Here is a 22,119-nt window from a genome sequence, read left to right as displayed (position 1 = left end):
AGTCTTTTTGATCTGAACATTCTTGCCTACTATGATCTGCCTGTACTGCTCATAAACAAAACCTTTTCACTGTTCTTCACTGGACAATAAATCAATTAATCAATTAATTTGCTGTAATGAATGTGCTCTTACTTGTCCACCAAAATTTGATTCATTACTATTTGTGTTTGCCAGTTTTCATACTTTATTACAGATGCCTTTCTATATTTCGAAAGAAGTAGTTGACAATCTGCATAAACCAGTCATTGCATAAATGAAAGTGACAAATTGATATTTTTTTCAAGAACTTTTATTGACAAATCAAAAACTTTCGCATCAGCTTACTGATCTATTGGTCCATGATCAAGAAATGGGTGTGAAAGTATAAGTGCATTTCTGAAATGATATGCTGGAAATATAAAATGACAATATTTAATATTTTCTTCTGCCTTAGGATAATAAAAGTTTGTTGAAAAACTTAAATTTATGAACAATGTAATCTAAAGTCATTATTCAGTGTTGAAGTTTGTAATGAAACCAAATTGTATTTTTTCTGAAGGTCCAACTCAGAAGATGAACCTTTTTCAATCCATTACAAGTGCCTTGGACAACATTTTGGCAAAAGATCCAACTGCAAGTATGTAACTTCTCTTTTGTTGTCTTTATTAGGTTGTGGGGTGTGACTGGTTGAGAGATGGAAGTGAAATCAGGAAATGTTCTTCATTAGATCATCTATATCTATCCCCTGCTTTTTTAAGTGGTTTCTGGTGGATCGTTCATGCATTAATGCAATCCAGCATTGGCTCTGAAGCAAATAGTGGGCTATTATAGGACATTATGTTTGTGTCTTCCTCTTCAAGCCCATGGAGATAGTGATACTTTAAATAGGTTAATTTGAGATGTAACCCATTTTATGAGAGGGGGAAGAAGTCCTGTATCTATTTATTTATTTAATTAATTATTTATGTGTGATTAAATTAGATTCCGTACAGTGTGGAAACAGGCCCTTCGGCCCAACAAATCCACTCCGACCCTCCAAAGAGCAACCACCCAGACCCATTTACTCCAACTTTTTCTGCCATGCCGTATTAAGATATAAATTGATAGACCCAGACTTCCACAGTAAAAATCTCTGGAATTTGGAAGTCCTGCCCGTGTTGTGGTCAGCTCAGGTTTCATGACAATAATTCATGGAAATAGTTAAAATGGCTAGCAAACAGCTGTCGACATTTAAATCCCATTTTGCTATTACCACTATCCAGAATGAGCAAAGCAGACCATACCTTTTTATTTGTGCATTTTCTTGGGTGGCTTTTGGGGAGCTAAGGTATTCCTCCAGATAAGGCTGCTGAGATGTTATGTTCTTGGAAGAGGTGGGGTGGTAAGTGGGTGGATTTAGAGGAGATTTGCAGACCCGGTACCCTGTGGGATTGTTAAAACTATCGATGAATATGCTTAAAAGGTTTGTGCACATATTTAGAACTGCCAAAGCTGACATGGAACATAGGCGTGAGTATAGAGGCATAGGTTTGCATTCATCTTGTGAGGATCATTGATTGGATACAGGAGCTCAGGATGGCATGGTGAATATGAACAGTTATGCAGATAGGTACAGGGCATTAGGTGGCGAGAAGTGTATGGGGAAAACAGATTGTATTAGTGTGGTACTGTGAGTAAGAGGTGGTATTTGGGTAGGTAGTGATTAATAAGGTGGCATGGATTAGCATGAATGTGTGAGGGAGAGAGAGAGGCATATGAGGAATGGCTGGAGGGCTGTATTTAGTTTCACTTGTTTTTTTAAATTAATTTTCCACAGGAGCATTGGTGCATGGAGGCAGGCTTTGCATCCAGCACGTGTTTGCAGCTTGAGGCCTCTGCTGTCATCTGAGATTGTCAGGCTCACGTCTTGGGGAACACTACCAACCCGCATGAAAATACAACTCTTTGGGTTGTTTTTCTTTAGTAGGGTTTGCGGAAGTGGGAGGTGGTCGTTTTCATGGTGTTGGCTTATATTGCAGGCCAGCTATAAAAATAAATACAGTAGGAAGCTACAATTTTTAGATAAAGAAAATAGCTATGATACTTACAATGTATGTTTTCATTTATGCATTTTATCTGTGAATTTATTTGCTGGTTTTCTTCAAAGTAAGATCAAAAATATGATCTAGGCTAAAGATGAATTAATTTTGAAACTGGACATGGTTAATTGCATTTATGTGTCCTGTCTCTTACAATGGGTACTATTGATAACTAGCTATTGCATGCTTCTGGTGTTACAGGAAAAACTGGTTTGTCAAATTACAACTTCTTCCCTCTTCCATTACCAACTGTTGTCTTACAGAAACCTTTAGTTTGTTTCCTGTGCTTAGTGAAAATTGTGAAACACCCTCATCGTTGTCATTCTTGTACGGCTCTCACCTAAACAACATGCTAAAAATAATATGACCAAGTTTGCTGTCAAAATTATAACAAGAATTTTGGACCTTGTTACTTGTGCACAAATGGTACAACAACTTGGGAAGAAGACTGATGTGTGGTTAACATGGATATCCAAAACCTGATGTCTGAGAAGTGCCACTTCAACCCTGTGCCACATGCTAGTGAGAATAGAATTAAAAAGATGGAGAATCGATCCTTGGGTGGATGCATTGCACGGGTGAGGGAGGCATTTATGTTTTTAGAACATTTGGACCAGCTCTGAGGAAGAGGCACTGATTCCAAAAGGACGCGGTACATCTCAACCAGGACTAATGCCCTTGCAGGAAATATAGTTGAGTAGGATTTAAACTAAATATTTAGGGAGATGAGCACTAGTATATAGAAGTAGAAAAGTGGAATAAGACATGTGAGAGTATTGCATAGTACTCCAGAATGAAGTAGTATCAGGTAGGAACGTGCTCGAAGGATTGTGGAGATCACAAAAATGGTGAAGGTAAGCTACTTAATGCTTAAGGATACCATGCGCTAAGGAAAGATGAAGAACAAATGAAACTGTGGTTACATAGTTATAATAATGTAGTGTCCTTGAGAGGACAAGGACAGAGTTCAGTTAGTTAGAGTTGAAAAGCCATAAAGACACGATCGTGCAACTGGGGTATTCTGTAGTCTTCTAAATAGTGCATGTGCTACAGATGGAGCAGATCTACCTGAAATGTTTCTTGTTAGCTAATTAAAACAAAAAAGTAGGACACTCCCATCAATCAGTTGAAAGGAGTAAAAGTTGATTATGTTTTGTGATGTGATTGGTTGCACATTTCTCTATTTTGTAGCAATGTATAAAAAAGTATTACAGGAAAACAAAATAATTACTTTCTGAAATTCTATTTATTTAAAGCCATTCCCAGTAACCATTTCCTCCTAATTAGAATTGCAATTCCTTTGTACTCAAAGGACTTTACAAACAAGAGGACAAAAGACTACCTCCCATGTTCCCTCTTCTGTACTTGTATCTCTTGGCATACCAAATCACTTTAAGGTCATATAAAAAAATCTGCATACATGTCACACAGTGTGCACTTACAGATTATATTGATATATCATTTTGATTAGTATTTTGGTTCTGCCCACTACTTTTTATTTGACAGAGGAAGAACAGTTTCAATAAAAGTAACTTAAAGTTTGCAGAGCCTGTTGTATTCGGCCAGTGGTGTTTTTCTTTTGCACCTTCTGGAGTTTTGCTGTGAAGTCTATCACACTTTATACAGTAATAGGAATTTGGCACTTTGTTAGAACAGTGTAATGCTGATACTTAGCATATTTTATTTGGTAATTCAGTTTTACATGTTCGGATCTGGATGCTGCTTGTGCTTCTGGAATAATTAAAGAGAAACTGATATTTTATCACGTCAATGAGAAACCTGTTCATCAAATAAAATATGGTAAAGGAAGCTGCACAACTTTGTTTCATTTTTGTGCAAAAAATTATTGAATTAACCTTTCACAGTTTTTGATCAAAATACCACAGTGGCACATTTTGTCAGTGTAACAACTCGTGCATGCATCTCTAATGCTCAAAATTATGCTATAAACTAGCAGATCTCCGTTGTGTTGCATATGCTGAGTTGGGGAACATGTCATTTTATAAAAGGTTGCTTTGGCGGGGGGGTCACTGATTTATAGTGAATAAAAAAGTCAAATGTTTCATCACTTTATATTTTGAGATTTTTCTGTTTTAATTGGATTTGACATTAAATTTGGCAAAATATATTTTGTGAAATCATTTGAGGTATACATGCTTGTATGCAAAAGCTGATAACCTTTAATTTATTTATCTTTTACTTTTTATCCTATTAATTTTTCAAAATATTAGCATGCATATGTTCTGTGATACTTTTACTTAATATTTTGGGGATTTCCATATAGTTTAGTATAATGGGTGCTATTTTGGATTTTGTTCACATTGTAGGAACAGCTTTAGGATTGCAACATAAATCTTGTGAAGTCTCAGCGCCATGACGTTTGACAATACGAGGGCAGGGATGGATTGTAAGATATTATTCACTGATAGATCCTTGTGGGCTTTCCACAGGGCAAAGGCAGATTCTAGTGGTACCATATATTGTATGTTTCTAATAGATCTCAGCAAAGACTCAATTTTTTTGTTGTTTCCTGAAAAATTACTGTTTTCTTAGATAATTAAATATTGGAGCTGTATAAATAAATGCACAGGCCCTGTCTCTCAACCTGAGTCAGTGCATGGTGGCTATTTTAATAATGTTGTCAATTGTAATCTGGACAAGTCAATCTACAATTTTAAAACCTCTTAAAATGATTTGTTGAAATGAATATTTCATGCAATATCCTTTAAATGGCCAGCCTTCTGCTTTGAATGAGGGGAGGAGTGCAATGGAAATCCACCGTCAGTACCCCATGAGCTGTATTAAAATCTAACTGTTATCTTAATCAGCAAACTTGTTTATTTGTTTCTCCTTTTTACTGCAAGTGAGACCTTCACCAGGTTTATTCAATAAGTTCAAAAAGAACTCATTATAAATAAACTTATTCTTCGTACAAGCGGCAAAACTGGTTATCAACTAAGCTACAATACCGAATTAAACTAAGTCCCCTTAGTTCCCATCTCACACATTCATGAACAAACAAGACAACATGGCACTGTGAAGCTATTATGAATTTAGAAAAAATAATCAAAGAAAGGAACAACATGCTGACAGTAATAGAACAATGGAAGATCTTCAGTGAAATTTCAAATTCAAATGGGAAACAGGAGTTATGATGTTTAAAACTTTATCTGGGATTCAAACTATTTCACAGAGAGAGAGCTTATGATCGTTTCACCTTATGTGTCATAGAGTCATTGTCATAGAGATGTACAGAGCTGAAAATGTGTTGCTGGAAAAGCGCAGCAGGTCAGGCAGCATCCAAGGAACAGGAGAATCGAAGTTTCGGGCATAAGCCCTTCTTCAGGAAGAAGGGCTTATGCCCGAAAAGTCGATTCTCCTGTTCTTTGGATGCTGCCTGACCTGCTGCGCTTTTCCAGCAACACATTTTCAGCTCTGATCTCCAGCATCTGCAGCCCTCACTTTCTCTCATAGAGATGTAGAGCATAGCAACAGACGTTCAGAGAGACTGGTTTTCTGTTGCAATATTCTTCAACAACTCACACCTCAGATCTGTGAAAACAAACAACAACTTAATCCCAGAAACATCTGCTGGGCATTGAATAGGACAGATCCCAGTGTTTTTTCCAAGTCTGTTGTCCAGTAATTAAGGATCATGAAATTCACCCATGTCTCCTAAAATTGGACTTTATCCACAATTATTTGCTTTTCCGGTCAGCAACAGATAATCCACAGTTCCACATTCCAGTTTCTCAATGGAATGTATGTACATTTTTAGACAAGCACTTCCTGTGATTGGAAATGCTCCCAGATTCCTAACAAAATGTTATTTAAAGTCCATTCAAAATAGTTGATGTTTTACAAAGGAACAGAAACAGGCCATTCAGTCCATTCGGCTTGACCTCCTATTCAATACGATCATGGCTGATCAAACATTTCAATATCATTTATGTACACCATCCATAATACACTATAAGTAATTGGTAAGGAGAAATCTAACAATCTCTGCCTTAAATATATTCAAAGACTGAACTTCCATAGCCCTCTGTAATAGAGAATACTGAAGTAAATAAAATGCTTATCTCAGTCCTAAATGATGTCCTCCTTTTTTTAAGATTGTGCTCCTTGGTTCTGGGCTCTCCAACTAGGAGAAACAGCTTTCCCGCATCTACCCTGTATATTTCTATAAGCATTTTGTAAACTTCGATGAGATCACCTCTCATTCTCCGAAACGCTACAGTATACAGGTCCAGTTTGCCCAAACTCTTGTTATGGGACAGTGCTGCCATCCTCTGAGCAAGTCTGGTGAGTCTTTATTGTACCATCTCTATGGCAATAATATTATTCCTACGATAAAGAGACCAAAACTGCAGAGTACTCTAAGTCTAACCAAGCCTTATCCAGCCTGTCCAATCTCTCCTTATTACTAAAACTCTCCATCTTTCCCACCATCCTGGTAAGTTTCCTGTGCACCATCTCAATGCAATCTCAGCCTTATATAATGTAGATTTCAGAACTGTACACAATGCTGTCGCTGTGGTCTCACCAATATTTTGTACAGTTCAAAGTCTGTGAGAAGATTTGTGGCTCGGGTGCTCGTTGTTGTGGTTGTGTTCGCCGAGCTGGGAATTTGTGTTGCAGACGTTTCGTCCCCTGTCTAGGTGACATCCTCAGTGCTTGGGAGCCTCCTGTGAAGCGCATCTGTGATCTTTCCTCCAGCATTTGTAGTGGTTTGTCTCTGCCGCTTCCGGTTGTCAGTTCCAGCTGTCAATTCGACTGGGACAACACTACTATGACAAGACAAGCCAAACAGAGAACAGCCAGGGAATTCCTAGAGGCATGGCACTCATCCACAGATTCAATCAATAAGCACATCGACCTGGACCCAATATACCGACCACTGCAGCGGACAGCTGGAACTGACAACCGGAAGTGGCAGATTCAAACCACTACAAATGCTGGAGGAAAGATCACAGAAGCGCTTTACAGGAGGCTCCCAAGCACTGAGGATGTCACCTAGACAGGGGACGAAACGTCTGCAACACAAATTCCCAGCTTGGCGATCAGAACCACAACATTTTGTACAGTTCCAATGTAACCTCCTCTTTCCCCTCCAAACCCCCCCACCGCCCCCAACTTTTAGCCCAAGTGCTATATCTGACTGCTCCTTGAAATCATACAGTTTTTTTGTCCTCAGCTACTTTCTGTGATGCCAAATTCCACAGATTCACCACTCTTTGTTTGAAAAATTATTCTCCCCCTCCACCCTACCTGTCCAATCCTAAATTATTTTTCCCATATCCTTAGACTTTGACTCCTGGATTTCGCATTGGCAACATCTTTCCTGCATCTACCCCATCTGGTCCTGTTAGAATTTTATGTTTATATAAGATAACCACCTCCACCTCCATTCTTTTGAACTATGATGAATATAATTCTAACCGATTCAACCTCTTCTCACATGCAAATCCTGCTAACCTAGGAATAAGAGACAATCTAACCCCTGGCCCATGACATTCAGTGGTGTTAGCATCACTGAATTCCTACACTATCAACATCCTGGGAGTTACCATTGATCAGAAACCTAACTGAACTTATCATATAAACAGGTCAGAAGTGAGGAATATTGCGGTGAGTAACTTACCTCTCGACTCCCCAAAACCCATCCTTGATCTAGAAGGCATAAGTGAGGAGAGTGGTAGAATAACCTGCACTCGCCTGGATGAGTGCTGCTCCAAAAACACTCAAAAAAAGCCTTGACATCATCTCGGACAAAGCCGACTTGATTACCACCACATTCACAAGCATCCACTCCTCCACCAATGACTTTTAGTAGCAGCAGTGTATACTATCTTCAAGATACACTGAAAAATTTATCAAAGATCCTCAGACAACACTTTGAAAACCCACAACCACTTCCATCTATAAAGACAAGGGTAGCAGATACATGAAGGCACCACGACGTGCAAGTTCCCCTCCAAGCCACTAACCATCCTGATTTGGAAATGTATCACTGTTCCTTCACTGTGACCATCAAAATCCTGGAATTTCATCTCTAATGGCACTAAGAGTCAACCCACAGCAGGTGGAGAGCAGCGGTTCAGGAAGGCAGGTCACCATCACCTCAAGGTAAAATCAATGACTGCAGATGCTGGAAACTAGGTTCTGGATTAGTGGTGCTGGAAGAGCACAGCAGTTCAGGCAGCATCCAAGGAGCAGTGAAATCGACGTTTCGGGCAAAAGCCTTTCATCAGGATAAAATGAAGGGCTTTTGCCCGAAACGTCGATTTCACTGCTCCTTGGATGCTGCCTGAACTGCTGTGCTCTTCCAGCACCACTAATCCAGAACCATCACCTCAAGGGCAAGGTAGGGAAGGGCAATTAATTGTTGGCCAACCAGTGTCTCCCACGTCCCACGAATGAATGAAAACAAAATCAGTTTGGTGAACCTTCACTGCACTGTTTTTATAGCAAGAACATCCTTCCTCGGATAAGGAGACCAAAACTATACACAGTATTGGAGGTGTGGTCTCACTAAGGCCCTGTATAATTGCTGTAAGACATTCCTGCTCCGGTACTTGAATTCTTTCGCTATGTAGGCCACCATACTTTATGCCGCTGTTAATGCTGCTGTACCTGCATGCTTCTCTTCACCAGCTGGTGTATGAAGATTCTGCAATCTCATTTCATGTTTCCATCTCTTTATTTATAGCCATTCAGTTAATCTGACTTCCTGTTTTTGCTGCCATAATGGATAACCTGATATTTATCCATATTATACTGCATCTACCATGCATTTGCCCACTTGCTTGTCAAAATCACATCTCTGCAACATCCTCACAATTTACCTTACATAGCTTTGTGTTGTCTGCAAATATGGAGATATTACATTTAGTTTCCTCATTTAAACCAACATACATTGTACATAGCTGGGATCCAAGCATTGATCCCAGATTTACCCCACTGGTCTTGCCTGCTGTTTGGAAAACAGATTCATTTAGTCCTATCCTTTGTTTGCTGTCTGCCAGCTACTTTACTATCCATCTCAATACACTACCTCATCCCATGCACTTTAATTTTACACATTAATTTCTCATATGGGACTTTGTTGAAAACCTGAAGTCCAAATAAATTGCACCCACTGCTTCCCCCTCGCATCAACTCTACTAGAACTTCATTATTGCTGCAGATCCACCTCCTATTCCTTTTTGTCCGAACTTCCTACCCATTAAATAACACATTCAGTTCTCAGTTCTGGTGGCCATGCAGCCATGTTTCTGAAATGGTAATTAGGTCATACCCATGGACAGTGGTCCCCAATTTATGAATGTCTTAACTTGCATGAAAGACTGATCCAGAAGTTAAGAGCCAATGGGATTCAAGGCAAGTTGGCAAACTGGATCCAAAATTGGCTTGCAAATAGGAAACGGAGGGCGCTGATGCTGGGTTGATTTTGTAATTGAAAGCTTGTGAACCACTGGGATCAGTGCTGGGATCCTTGCTGTTTATTACTGACATTAATACTTGCGTGTGAATGCAGAAGATATGGTTAGTATGTTTGCAGATGACACGAAAATTAGTAGTGATGTGAATAGTGACAAAGATGGTTAAAGTCTGATATTGATCAGCTGGTAAATTGGGCAAAGCAATGGCAGATGGAGTTTAATCCTAATAAGTGTGAGGTGATGCATTTTGGGAGATCTAATAAGGGAGGAGCATAACCAATGCATGGTAGGTCCCTAAGGAGTACTGAGGAACAAGGGACCATAGGTGAGTGACTGTGGAGTTTGCACGTTTTCCCCGTGTCTGCGTGGGTTTCCTCCGGGTGCTCCGGTTTCCTCCCACAGTCCAAAGATGTGCAGGTCAGGTGAATTGGCCATACTAAATTGCCCGTAGTGTTAGGTAAGGGGTACATGTAGGGGTGTGGGTGGGTTGTGCTTCGGCGGGTCGGTGTGGACTTGTTGGGCCGAAGGGCCTGTTTCCACACTGTAATGATATCTAATCTAATGTAATCTAATCTAATCTAATTACAAGTCTGGAGATCCCTTAAGGTCGTAACAAAGGTAATGATGGTGAAGAAGGCATATGGGATGCTTGCCTTCATTAGCCAGGGTGCAGAATACAAGAGCAATGAAATCCTGTTACAATTTTATAAAACCTTTGGTAAGGCCACAGATGGAATACAGGCAGTTCAGGTTGCCACACTATTGGAAGGACGTGATTGCACTGAAGTGAGGGTGTTTAGGAGATTCACCAGGCTGTTGCTGGGATGCAGAATCTCTGTTATGAAGAGAAACTGGATAGACTGGGTTTGCTTTCCTTGGAGAAGACAAGGCTGAAGGTGGTGGTGAGAGGAGGGATATGATTGAGGTACACAAAATTATAAGATAGTTTGAGAGAATCTCTTCCCCATGGCAGGTGTGTCTAAGACCAGAAGGCATAACTTGAAGGCGAGAGACAGGTGATTTAGAGGCGATATGAGAGGATATGTTTTCACTCAAGAGAGTGGTAGATATATGAATGTACTGCCTGAGAGGGTGGTGGAGGCAGATACCTTTGCAACATTTAAAAAACATCTGGATAAGTACTGAAAATGCCAGGGCATAATGAACTGTGAACCAAGTGCAGGTAAATGTAGTTTGTGTAGCTTGATGTATGCTGCCCGGCATATATATGGTGGGCTGAAGGGCCTGTTTCTATGCTGTGTTACTCTAATTTTTGAATGAAATCCCAAATTAGTATTAATTTTAAAGATTGAATATTTTCTTATACATATGAATGGCTATTTTATATTGTATTGTGTTGTGTTTTGACTTACGTACAAATGGACTTATGAAATTACTCAAGACTATAGACCATTTGTAACTTGGGGATTTTCTGTATCTCTGTTTTCACATTCAATCATCTTTATTGTGAATGCTATGTACATTCGGGAAGAGCGACCTTAACTTTGTCTTCTTGACAGCATTCCACATTGGAAGCATACTTGATGTTCAGCTTTATTTCTCCACTCTTTTAGTCTCCGTAACTATCTTTTCAGCTTAACGTAACCAGGTTTACCTCCTTCCAATTTGTGTTACCCCTCAGGTAGTCATCTCTCTGACGAGCAACTTTAAAGTGAACCCATTGATAGTAACAAATCTCTGTTCAAGGAAATCAGTCCCAATCTCACTAAGGTGTAACCTTTTTGACTTGTACAGGATTCCACCTGCCCAAGAACCGGTTTCAAGTTCTCAGAAATCTGACTCTATCTCCCTTATACCAGCCATCCTGTACCAACCAATTCTCCAGCTACCTGCTCTATTAAGCAATCCTTCTGTTTTTTTTGTCCTCACTAATAAGTGACACAAAGATTAAATGAGATCACTGCTTTTGAGGTCCTTTTAATTTCCTTCCAAACTCCTTGAAATGTGCATTTCGTATCTCATACCTGGGAACTGTAACTGAAAAGAAGACGATTGTTTCACTCAGTAATTCAGGGGCTGTATTAAAGGCAATTTACATGAAGGGAATCATATGTAAACAATGGGACAGTCTGTTTCTTGCTCACTCACTCTCAACTAGCTTTCACAAAATCTAAAGTTTAAAAACCTCAATTAAAATGTGAATAAAATCCTACTTAAATGGTTCTCTTTGTAAAATTGTAAGCTGAAGTGAATGTGGGGTAATTTTTAGCTTTGCCCCTGAGCTATTAAATTGTGGAACAATTCTTTTCTAAAACCTTTCCAATTTTTATTCCTGTAAAATCAAGTTGTGTTTGATTCGAGTAGGATACAAAGTAGCATTTATATTTGAGCATTGAGAAGAAGCCTGTATTTTAAATATGTGGTTTGGAGATTGACACCTCTTCAGTTACAGATTCGAATAGTAAACATTGAAGTAGGTTTTCAGGCATTTAACAATTTAAAAAAAAAGTGAAAGATACTCATTCTTAAATAGTGCAATGAAAGAAAGAGTTTGCCGATTAGATCTCTTAAAATGCTCCATTATACTTCAAAGCTAATAAAAGTTTTTATAGTTGGAAACCACTCAGTCATGTTATGCTGTATTTCTGTTTTTTAAAAAATCCTATTTGATTCTAGTGAAGCTGATCAACATTAAGTATTATGAGTAACCTTCAAGCTCTCATTGTTAGACCTTATCTTGATCTACGCACTTTCTCTTCTGTTACCTTCTCCTACATGCCACTTTATGCCCTACTGTTTCCGTCAGTTCTCCTTCATAATTTTTTATTGTGCATTATTTTCCTAAATTTATCTGTATTACTTGTCTGAATTTCTTTTCTCCCATTACCCTTGCCCTTTTGCTCTGAGCAGTATCTTATTTTTGGTTTAGGCCTTCAAATAGATTTATCTGGCTTCTTCTCTTCTATGGACTGTTGAGACTGTGTTGTTCAGTATATTCAAGACTGAAATGGACAGATTTTTAACCAGTAAGGGAATCAAGGCTGATGGCGAAGGAAAATGGAGTTGAGGATTTTCAGATAAGCCATGACCTCATTGAATGGGAGAGCAGACTAAATAGACTGAATGGCTTACTTCTGCTAAACATTTTATATCTACAATGACAAACTATCTAAGCAACTGCTAACATTTTTACTTGTAGCATTGAATTTGAGGAGCTTTCCGAATCTCATCTACAAGGTTGGCCAGACTTGAGTGTGCCATCTTGATCCTGGATCATTATCGGCTTCACATTTTCCAAATCCTCACCATCAACTCTAACCTTTAGAAGACTGAGAGAGGATCTGATTGAGACATATAAGATTATTAAAGGATTGGACACTCTGGAGGCAGGAAACATGTTTCCGCTGATGGGTGAGTGCCGAACCAGAGGACACAGCTTAAAAATACGGGGTAGACCATTAAGGACAGAGATGAGGAGAAACTTCTTCACCCAGAGAGTGGTGGCTGTGTGGAATGCTCTTCCCCAGAGGGCAGTGGAGGCCCAGTCTCTGGATTCATTTAAGAAAGAGTTGGATAGAGCTCTCAAGGATAGTGGAATCAAGGGTTAGAACATAGAACATAAAACAATACAGCACAGAACAGGCCCTTCGGCCCACGGTTGTGCCGAACATTTGTCCTAGCTTAAGCACCTATCCATGTACCTATCCAATTGCCGCTTAAAGGTCAACAATGATTCTGACTCTGCCACTCCCACAGGCAGTGCATTCCATGCCCCCACCACTCCCTACCCCTGACGTCCCCCCTATACCTTCCACCCTTCACCTTAAATTTATGTCCCCTTGTAACACTCTGTTGTACCTGGGGAAAAAGTTTCTGACTGTCTACTCTATCTGTTCCCCTGATCATCTTATAAACCTCTATTAAGTCACCCCTCATCCTTCGCCATTCCAATGAGAAAAGGCCGAGAACTCTCAACCTATCCTCATACGACCTATTCTCCATTCCAGGCAACATCCTGGTAAATCTCCTCTGCACCCTCTCCAAAGCTTCCACATCTTTCCTAAAATGAGGCGACCAGAACCGCACACAGTACTCCAAATGTGGCCTTACCAAGGTCCTATACAGCTGCAACATCACCTCACGACTCTTGAATTCAATCCCTCTGCTAATGAACGCTAATACACCATAGGCCTTCTTACAAGCTCTATCCGCCTGAGTGGCAACTTTCAAAGATCTATGAACATAGACCCCAAGATCCCTCTGCTCCTCCACCTTACTAAGAACCCTACTGTTAACCCTGTATTCCGCATTCTTATTTGTCCTTCCAAAATGGACAACCTCACACTTGACATGGTTGAACTCCATCTGCCACTCCTCAGCCCAGCTCTGCATCATATCTAAGTCCCTTTGCAGCCGACAACAGCCCTCCTCACTATCCACAACTCCACCAATCTTCGTATCGTCTGCAAATTTACTGACTCACCCTTCGACTCCCTCTTCCAAGTCATTAATAAAAATTACAAACAGCAGAGGACCCAGAACTGATCCCTGAGGAACTCCACTTGTAACTGGGCTCCAGGCTGAATATTTACCATCTACCACTACTCTCAGACTTCCTCCGTTTAGCCAGTTCTCTATCCAATTGGCCAAACTTCCCACTATCCCATGCCTCCTGACTTTCCGCATAAGCCTACCATGGGGAACTTTATCAAATGCCTTACTAAAATCCATGTACAATACATCCACTGCTCTACCCTCATCCATATGCTTGGTCCCCTCCTCAAAGAATTCAATAAGACTTGTAAGGCAAGACCTACCCCTCACAAATCCGTGCTGGCTGTCCCTAATCAAGCAGTGTCTTTCCAGATATTCATAAATCCTATCCCTCAGTACCCTTTCCATTACTTTGCCTACCACCGAAGTAAGACTAACTGGCCAGCAATTCCTGGGGTTATCCCTATTCCCTTTTTTGACGGGGTCACAACGTTCGCCACTCTCCAGTCCCCTGGCACCACCCCCATTGACAGTGAAGACGAAAAGATCATTGCCAACGGTTCTGCAATTTCCTCTGTTGCCTCCCACATAATCCTAGGATATATCCCGTCAGGCCCGGGTGACTTGTCTATCCTCATGTTTTTCAAAATGCCCAACACATCTTCCTTCCTAAAAAGTATCTCCTCTAGCTTACCAGTCCATTTCATACTCTCCTCTTCAACAATACGGTCCCTCTCATTTGTAAATACTGAAGAAAAGTACTCATTCAAGACCTCTCCTATCTCTTCCGACTCAATACACAGTCTCCCCTTACTGTCCTTGATTGGACCTACCCTCATTCTCGTCATTCTCATGTTTCTCACATATACATAAAAGGCCTTGGGATTATCCTTGATCCTGCCCGCCAAAGATTTTTCATGCCCTCTCTTAGCTCTCCTAACCCCTTTATGGATGTTATGGAGATAAGGCAGGAACAGGATACTGATTCAGGATGATCAGCCATGATCATATTGAATGGTGGTGCAGGCTCGAAGGGCAGAATGGCCTACTCCTGCACCTATTGTCTATTGTATATTGTCTAACCTCTTCACACGTCACTGACTCAGGCTGAACTAGTCTATTTGCATTTTCAGAGTGTGTATCTTGTTAGCTATTTCTGACAAAATTTTAGTGATGATGGAAGTTGCTAGTATTGGAAATCATTGAAAAATTAACAAGATTTTACAGTCATAAAGTAAGTCTACAATCATTGTTGAAACGTTACAAAAATGTAGCAGCTAATTAGCAAACAATATAGATTCCTCAAATATCAATAAAGACCAGATAATCTGCTTAGTGAAATTGATTTGAGAGAAAATTGTGCATTGTGTTGTGATCCCAAAATAAGGTCTTTATTCAAAAGACCAAACATTTTATGGAAGGGAAAAATATATTAAGTTATACTATACAAGAAATAGTGGAATTACAGATGTTATAAAAAAAACTTATTCTTTTCAACTCCAGCAATAATGTTGCAGATAACCAGACTTCCATGAACAATCACATCTATCTTTATGCTAAAATTTCTTGTTCATCTGGCTCAGTTAAAATTGGTTTCCTTTTCAGTCCCATTTGCTAGCACCCGGCCCATATCCCTCCAGACCCTTCCTATTCATGTACCCATCCAAAATGCCTTTTAAATTTTGCAATTGTAACAGCCTCCACCACTTCCTCTGGCAGCCATTCCATACACGTACCACTCTCTATGTGAAAAAGGTACCTCTTAGGTCCTTTTTATATTTTTCCCTTCTCACCTAAACCTATGCCCTCTAGTTCTGGACTCCCTATTTATCCTATTTATGCCCCTCATAATTTTGTAAACCTCTATAAGGTCACCCCTCAGCCTCCGACGCTTCAGGGAAAACAGCCCCAGCCTGTTCAGCCTCTCCCCATAGCTCAAATCCTCCAAATCTGACAACATCCTTGTAAATCTTTTCTGAACCCTTTCAAATTTCATAACATCTTTCCGGCAGGAAAGAGACCAGAATTGCGCGCAATATTCCAACAGTGGCCTAATGAATGTCTTGTATAGTCGCAACATGACCTCCCAACTCCTGTACTCAATACTCTGACCAATAAAAGAAAGCATACAAAATGTCACCTTCACTATCCTATTTACCTGCGAATCCACTTTCAAGGAGCTATGAACTTGCACTCCAAGGTCTCTTTGTTCAGCAACACTCCCTAGGACCTTACCATTAAGTGTATAAGTCCTGCTAAGATTTGCTTTCCCAAAATGCAGCACCTCACATTTATCTGCCACTTCTCTGCCCATTTGCTCATCTGGTCAAGATCCTGTTGTAATCTGAGGTAATCTTCTTCTCTCTCCACTCCACCTCCAATTTTGGTGTAATCTGCAAACTTACTAACTATACCTCTCATGCTCACATCCAAATCATTTATGTAGATAACCAAAAGTAGAGGATCCATCACCGATCCTTGTGGCACTCCATTGGTCACAGGCCTCCAATCTGAAAAACAACCGTCCATCACCACCCTCTGTCTTCTACCTTTGAGCCAGTTCTGTATCCAAATGGCTAGTTCTCCCTGTATTTCATGAAGTATAACCTTGCTAATCAGTCTCCCATGTGGAACCTTGTTGAACGCCTTACTGAAGTCCATATAGATCACATCGACCTCTCTGCACTCATCAATCCTCTTTGTTACTTCCTCAAAAAACTCACTCAAGTTTTTGAGACATGATTTCCCGCGCACAAAGCCATGTTGACTATCCCTAATCAATCCTTGCTTTTCCAAATACCTGTAAATTCTGTCCCTCAAGATTTTCTCCAACAACGTGCCCACCACCGACGTCAGGCTCACTGGTCTATAGTTCCCTGGCTTGTCCTTACTACCCTTCTTAAAGAGTGGCACCACATTAGCCAACCTCCAGTCATCCGGCACCTCACCTGTGACTACCAATGATACAAATATCTCAGCAAGAGGCCCAGCAATCACTTTCCTAGCTTCCCACAGAGTTCTCGGGTACACCTGATCAGGTCCTGGGGATTTATCCACCTTTGTGTTTCAAGACATTCAGCACTTCTTCCTCTGTAACGTGGACATTTTACATGGTGTCATCATCTATTTTCCTGCTTTCTATATCTTCCATATCCTTTTCCACATTAAATATTGATGCAAAATACTCGTTTAGTATCTCCCCCATTTTCTGTGGCTCTACACAAAAGCCGCCTTGCTGATCTTTGAGGGGCCATATTCTCTAGGAGAAAGTGAGGACCGCAGATGCTGGAGATCAGAGCTCTCCACCGCATCTCCTCCACTTCCCGCTCCTCCGCCCTTGAGCCCCGCCCCTCCAATCGCCACCAGGACAGAACCCCACTGGTCCTCACCTACCACCTCACCAACCTCCATATACATCATATCATCCGTCATCATTTCCGCCACCTCCAAACGGACCCCACCATATATTTCCCTCCCCTCCCTATCAGCATTCCGAAAAGACCACTCCCTCCGTAACTCCCTTGTCAGGTCCACACCCCCACCAACCCAACCTCCACTCCCGGCACCTTCCCCTGCTACCGCAAGAAATGTAAAACTTGCGCCCACACCTCCCCCCTTACTTCCCTCCAAGGCCCCAAGGGATCCTTCCATATCCCCAACAAATTCACCTGCACCTCCACACACATCATTTACTGCATCCGCTGCACCCAATGTGGCCTCCTCTATATTGGGGAGACAGGCCGCCTACATGCGGAACGTTTCAGAGAACGCCTCTGGGACACCCGGACAAACCAACCTAACCACCCCATGGCTCAACACTTCAACTCCCCTTCCCACTCCACAAAGGACATGCAGGTCCTTGGACTCCTCCATCGCCAGACCATAGCAACACGTCGGCTGGAGGAAGAGCGCCTCATCTTCTGCCTAGGAACTCTCCAACCACAAGGAATGAACTCAGATTTCTCCAGTTTCCTCATTTCCCCTCCCCCACCTTGTCTCAGTCCCAACCCTCAAACTCAGTACCACTTTCCTAACCTGCAATCTTCTTCCTGACCTCTCCGCCCCCACTCCCACTCCGGCCTATTACCTTCACTTAACCTCCTTCCATCTATCGTATTTCCAATGCCCCTCCCCCAAGTCCCTCCTCTCTACCTTTTATCTTAGCTTGCTTGACCCACACTCCTCATTCCTGAAGAAGGGCTCGTGCCCGAAATGTCGATTCTCCTGCTCCTTGGATGCTGCCTGACATGCTGCGCTTTTCCAGCAACACATTTTCAGGGCCATATTCTCTCTCTAGTTATCCTTTTGTCCTTAATGCATTTGTGAAAACTCTTTGGATTCTCCTTAATTCTATTTGCCAAAGCTATCTCACATTCCCTTTTTGCCCTCCTGATTTCTCTCTTAAGTATACTCCTACTTCCTTTATACTCTTCTAAGGATTCACTCGATCTATCCTGTCTGTACCTTACATATGCTTCCTTCTTTTTCTTAACCAAACCCTCAGTTTTTTTAGGAGAAAGTGAGGGCTGCAGATGCTGGAGATGAGAGCTGAAAATGTGTTGCTGGAAAAGCACTTATGCCCGAAATGTCGATTCTCCTGTTCCTTGGATGCTGCCTGACCTGCTGCGCTTTTCCAGCAACACATGTTCACCTCAATTTTGTTAGTCATCCAGCATTCCCTATATTTACCAGCCTTTCCGTTCAGCCTAACAGGAATATACTTTCTTTGGATTCTCGTTATCTCATTTCTGAAGGCTTCCCATTTTCCAGCTGTCCCTTTACCTGTGAACCATTTTAACTTGCATTTATAATTTTGTGACCTTTTTTATAAAAGAAAGTCAGACCTTCATAGAACTGAAATTAAATACTGTTCAGTTACTCCAGAAACTAAATAATGATACATTATGAACCTTCATCACCGTTAGAATAGAGCTCCCCTCCCTATACTTTTTGACATGTATTTTTGAATCTTTTACAACTGTTTTGTTGAAGCTTGCATCTGAAAATCAACATCTCCCCCTACTGTATTATTATGTTAGCTGCAATTTTGACTGGAGTAGTACTTGAATCTACTACTTTCTGACTTAGACAAGAGTGCTACTGCTCAACCAGGAATTGGGCAGTATCAGAACATAATATATGTGTATACATTTCATAAGCACAAACAGAAAAGTGTCTGAAAGATATAATTAGATGAGGCATCTCATTTATTGGAGAGCAAGTCCTATGTGCATTGATTCAACTTTGAATCACTTTACCGATATTTGTGGTTTTGTTTTCATTTGTCCAAACCTTTTTCATAATTTTGCATATATTATTGAGCATTACATCTTTAACAAATTTTTAATTGCTTTTAAAGTGATCTTTGGAGAAGACGTTGCCTTTGGTGGAGTTTTTCGGTGTACAGTTGGACTCAGGGATAAATATGGTAAGTTATGAGCTTTCTATATTACAGTAAGTCTTTGTTCAGTTTTGATTTGCTTTAATATTGTACCTTGGTTGGAAGTGTGTTCTTCAGCTGCTCTGCTCCCATTTTGAACTCTCACTGAACTTCTGAGGTTTGTCTGGTCGCAGAAAGTGGTGTAGATAGACCTGGGAATTGAATTGCTAACTGCAACAGCACCTTTCTGCTACTAGAAGAAGGCTAGCATATTTAAAATTACTGCACTTGTTAAAATATTTTGTACTGCATATTGGTGCATTTTATTACGCAAGTTTTATCGGCAAGGAAGGAACATTGCTGCACATGTAATTCAACTACTGCATTGATTTTTCTAGGTGAGAACTGTTTGAAGGAACCTAATTCTGGATTTATCATTGATTCCTTCAAGCTGATTCACTTTAAAAACATGATTTTCAGGAACCCAAATACTTTAACTGAGGGCATAAGTTGTTAACATCTCTAGTAACCCATTAAGGAATTCAGCTAACATCACAGCTACAAAAAAGACTGTTGCTCCATTTGAATCATCATTAATGATAATACATTTTCTAACATTCAGAGTTAGAATTATTTGAGCAAACTTGATAGGAATAGTTGATGGACTAAATTACAGTACTATGGAAGAAGTTTTGAGTTCCAATCCTATTAATGATTTACCTGGCCATATCTTTGTCTGCATGGAGATAATTTACTTTTGAAATGGCGGGTTGTCATTGATTGGCAATTTAGACCTGAATCAGTAGTCTGTGCTTGAATAAAAGAACCTGGACCTTTGTTGAATTCCTTCTTCCTGTTCTTCTCTTGTGAGCTCCCTTTTCTGCTCATCAAACTTTTTCTAGTCTGGATTGTTGACTGGGCCACCTTATAGATGACCTTGGATTAACAGCTGTACAAAGAGCTGATTTCCTTCTCAGTCTGTTGTCCCTGTGCTGACGGGGTCTACGTTGACTTGGTTCAGTCTTCTCCATTGGAACAATCAAGCAGTTAGCATCTGTGTTCCACTGGCCTGTTCATGTAGTTGAAAGCTCACCTGCATATTTATTGTGTAACTCTATTTAATTTGATTCACGTTTTAAATGGGATGCACAATATGTGATTGATGTAAGGCTTTGCATTAGATTCGGATTGATTTTTCAATTCAGAAGTCAAATAACAAAATTTAATTGAAAGGACTTGAAGTGACAGTCAGTTTATCACTTATGTGTCAAAATATTGTGGATCTGATTGTTATTTTGCATTTAGTTTGTTAGGGTGCATTTAGTTTGTTAGGACCATTGAATATCTGAAATTTACAGAAGTAATGCTAGATCCATAATTCACTAGTTCGATTGACCTTCAGTATAATGATAATTACACTTCAAAAGTAGTTGATTAGTTATTGGTTTTGGATACTCTGAAGTTGTGATGGAAGCTGTATAATTCAAGTTTATTCCTAACTACTTGTGAATTTATTGCCAGTGAGAAGAAAATTTAGTCCACACTTATCCACATTTATTGAATAGTCAGAAATGCAGACATTTGGAAATTTCTACTCAGAAAAGGATTTCAGGAGAGAGACTTGCAGCTTGCAGATTCCCTAGGCAATCATTAGTATAGAGGTCCCCTGATCTTTTCAAAGCCAGGTTTTCCAGTAAAGACAAAGAACCACATAAATAATATTCCCAACAATAGCTTAGTAGCAGAAACAAGTAAGCCAAGTTTATGAAGTAACAAGTGAGGAACTAGTTTATTGCAAATTAAAGTTACTTGACCATAGATGTAAAAACATTATTAACAAAAGGTTTTAAACTGCTCAAATATATGGAACTACCCTTCAGGAAAACTAACATACACGTTCACGCACAGTAACATGCATGCACATCTTGACACCTACACATGTGCATGCTCCCACCCTCTCCAAGTCTAGTTTGAAAAATATAAACATACAGTATTACAGAGTGTTTCCTTAAAGTTATTTTGGCCAAGCATAGTTAAATTCGGGGAAAGTAACCAGTTACTGATTTGTCCAAATGTTGCTCTGTAATTAGTCATTTTAGACTGGACTGTCTTTTGGACCAGTTATGGCTAGCTGAATTATTTTCAGGAGACAGTACACTTGATTTGGAATTCTCCCTTAAGTATCTTATAGTGAATAAATCTTCCAATAGGTTTTTGACTGTCTCATGAGAGAGAACTAGATTGTTGTTCCAGGCAAGTTATCTCTGTCTGTGTTCAAAATCTAATAGCTTTATTATATTCCAAAACTGATGAATATGACCTCTGTCTGAAAGTATTGTACACTTCGTGACTCCTGTTGAGCAACTTGCCTTCTTTGAAAATGCAACAATTTTGCCATTGCAGTGAGTCTCCTTTAAGTGTTTTTTCAAAACAATTGAACATTTAAATATATGTCCAGTCAATGGTATCCTAAATTAATATTTCAGATAACACCTCTTGTGGTTAAGGGCTGACTTCCTGAGGTATGTAAAACGTTAAGTGATGTAAATGATTGCTTCTAGGTCGATTAGTCAATAGAGTCAAAAGCTGTGGTGCTGGAAAAGCACAGCAGGTCAGGCAGCTTCCGAGGAACAGGAGAGTCGACATTTTGAGTATAAGCCATTCATCGGGAATGTGGTAGAGGTGTGGAAGTGGGCTGAGAGATAAATAGGAGAGTGGGGATGAGGGAAAGGTAGCTGGGAAGGCGATAGGCAGATGCAAGTGGAGGGCTGATAGTGGTAGA

The 22,119-nt window shown here is 40.3% G+C and overlaps 1 protein-coding gene across 1 annotated transcript in view; it reads left to right on the top strand.

Annotated features, from left to right (window-relative positions):
• bckdhb (branched chain keto acid dehydrogenase E1 subunit beta) overlaps window positions 1-22,119 on the top strand; it is a 298,175-nt gene that overhangs the window by 7,133 nt on the left and 268,923 nt on the right. Inside the window, exons 2-3 of the mRNA XM_043686954.2 lie at window positions 539-616; window positions 19,317-19,385. Of these exons, the coding sequence (XP_043542889.1) occupies window positions 539-616; window positions 19,317-19,385 (147 nt within the window). The remainder of the gene's footprint in view (window positions 1-538; window positions 617-19,316; window positions 19,386-22,119) is intronic.

This window comes from Chiloscyllium plagiosum, unplaced genomic scaffold (genome assembly GCF_037043375.1).
Source record: "Chiloscyllium plagiosum isolate Xiang-an unplaced genomic scaffold, Cpla_swu_hap1 HiC_scaffold_3, whole genome shotgun sequence".
In the NCBI taxonomy this organism is placed as follows: Eukaryota; Metazoa; Chordata; class Chondrichthyes; order Orectolobiformes; family Hemiscylliidae; genus Chiloscyllium; species Chiloscyllium plagiosum.
The sequence above is the reverse complement of the archived record's forward strand: the minus strand, read 5'-3'. Positions and strand labels throughout refer to the sequence as shown.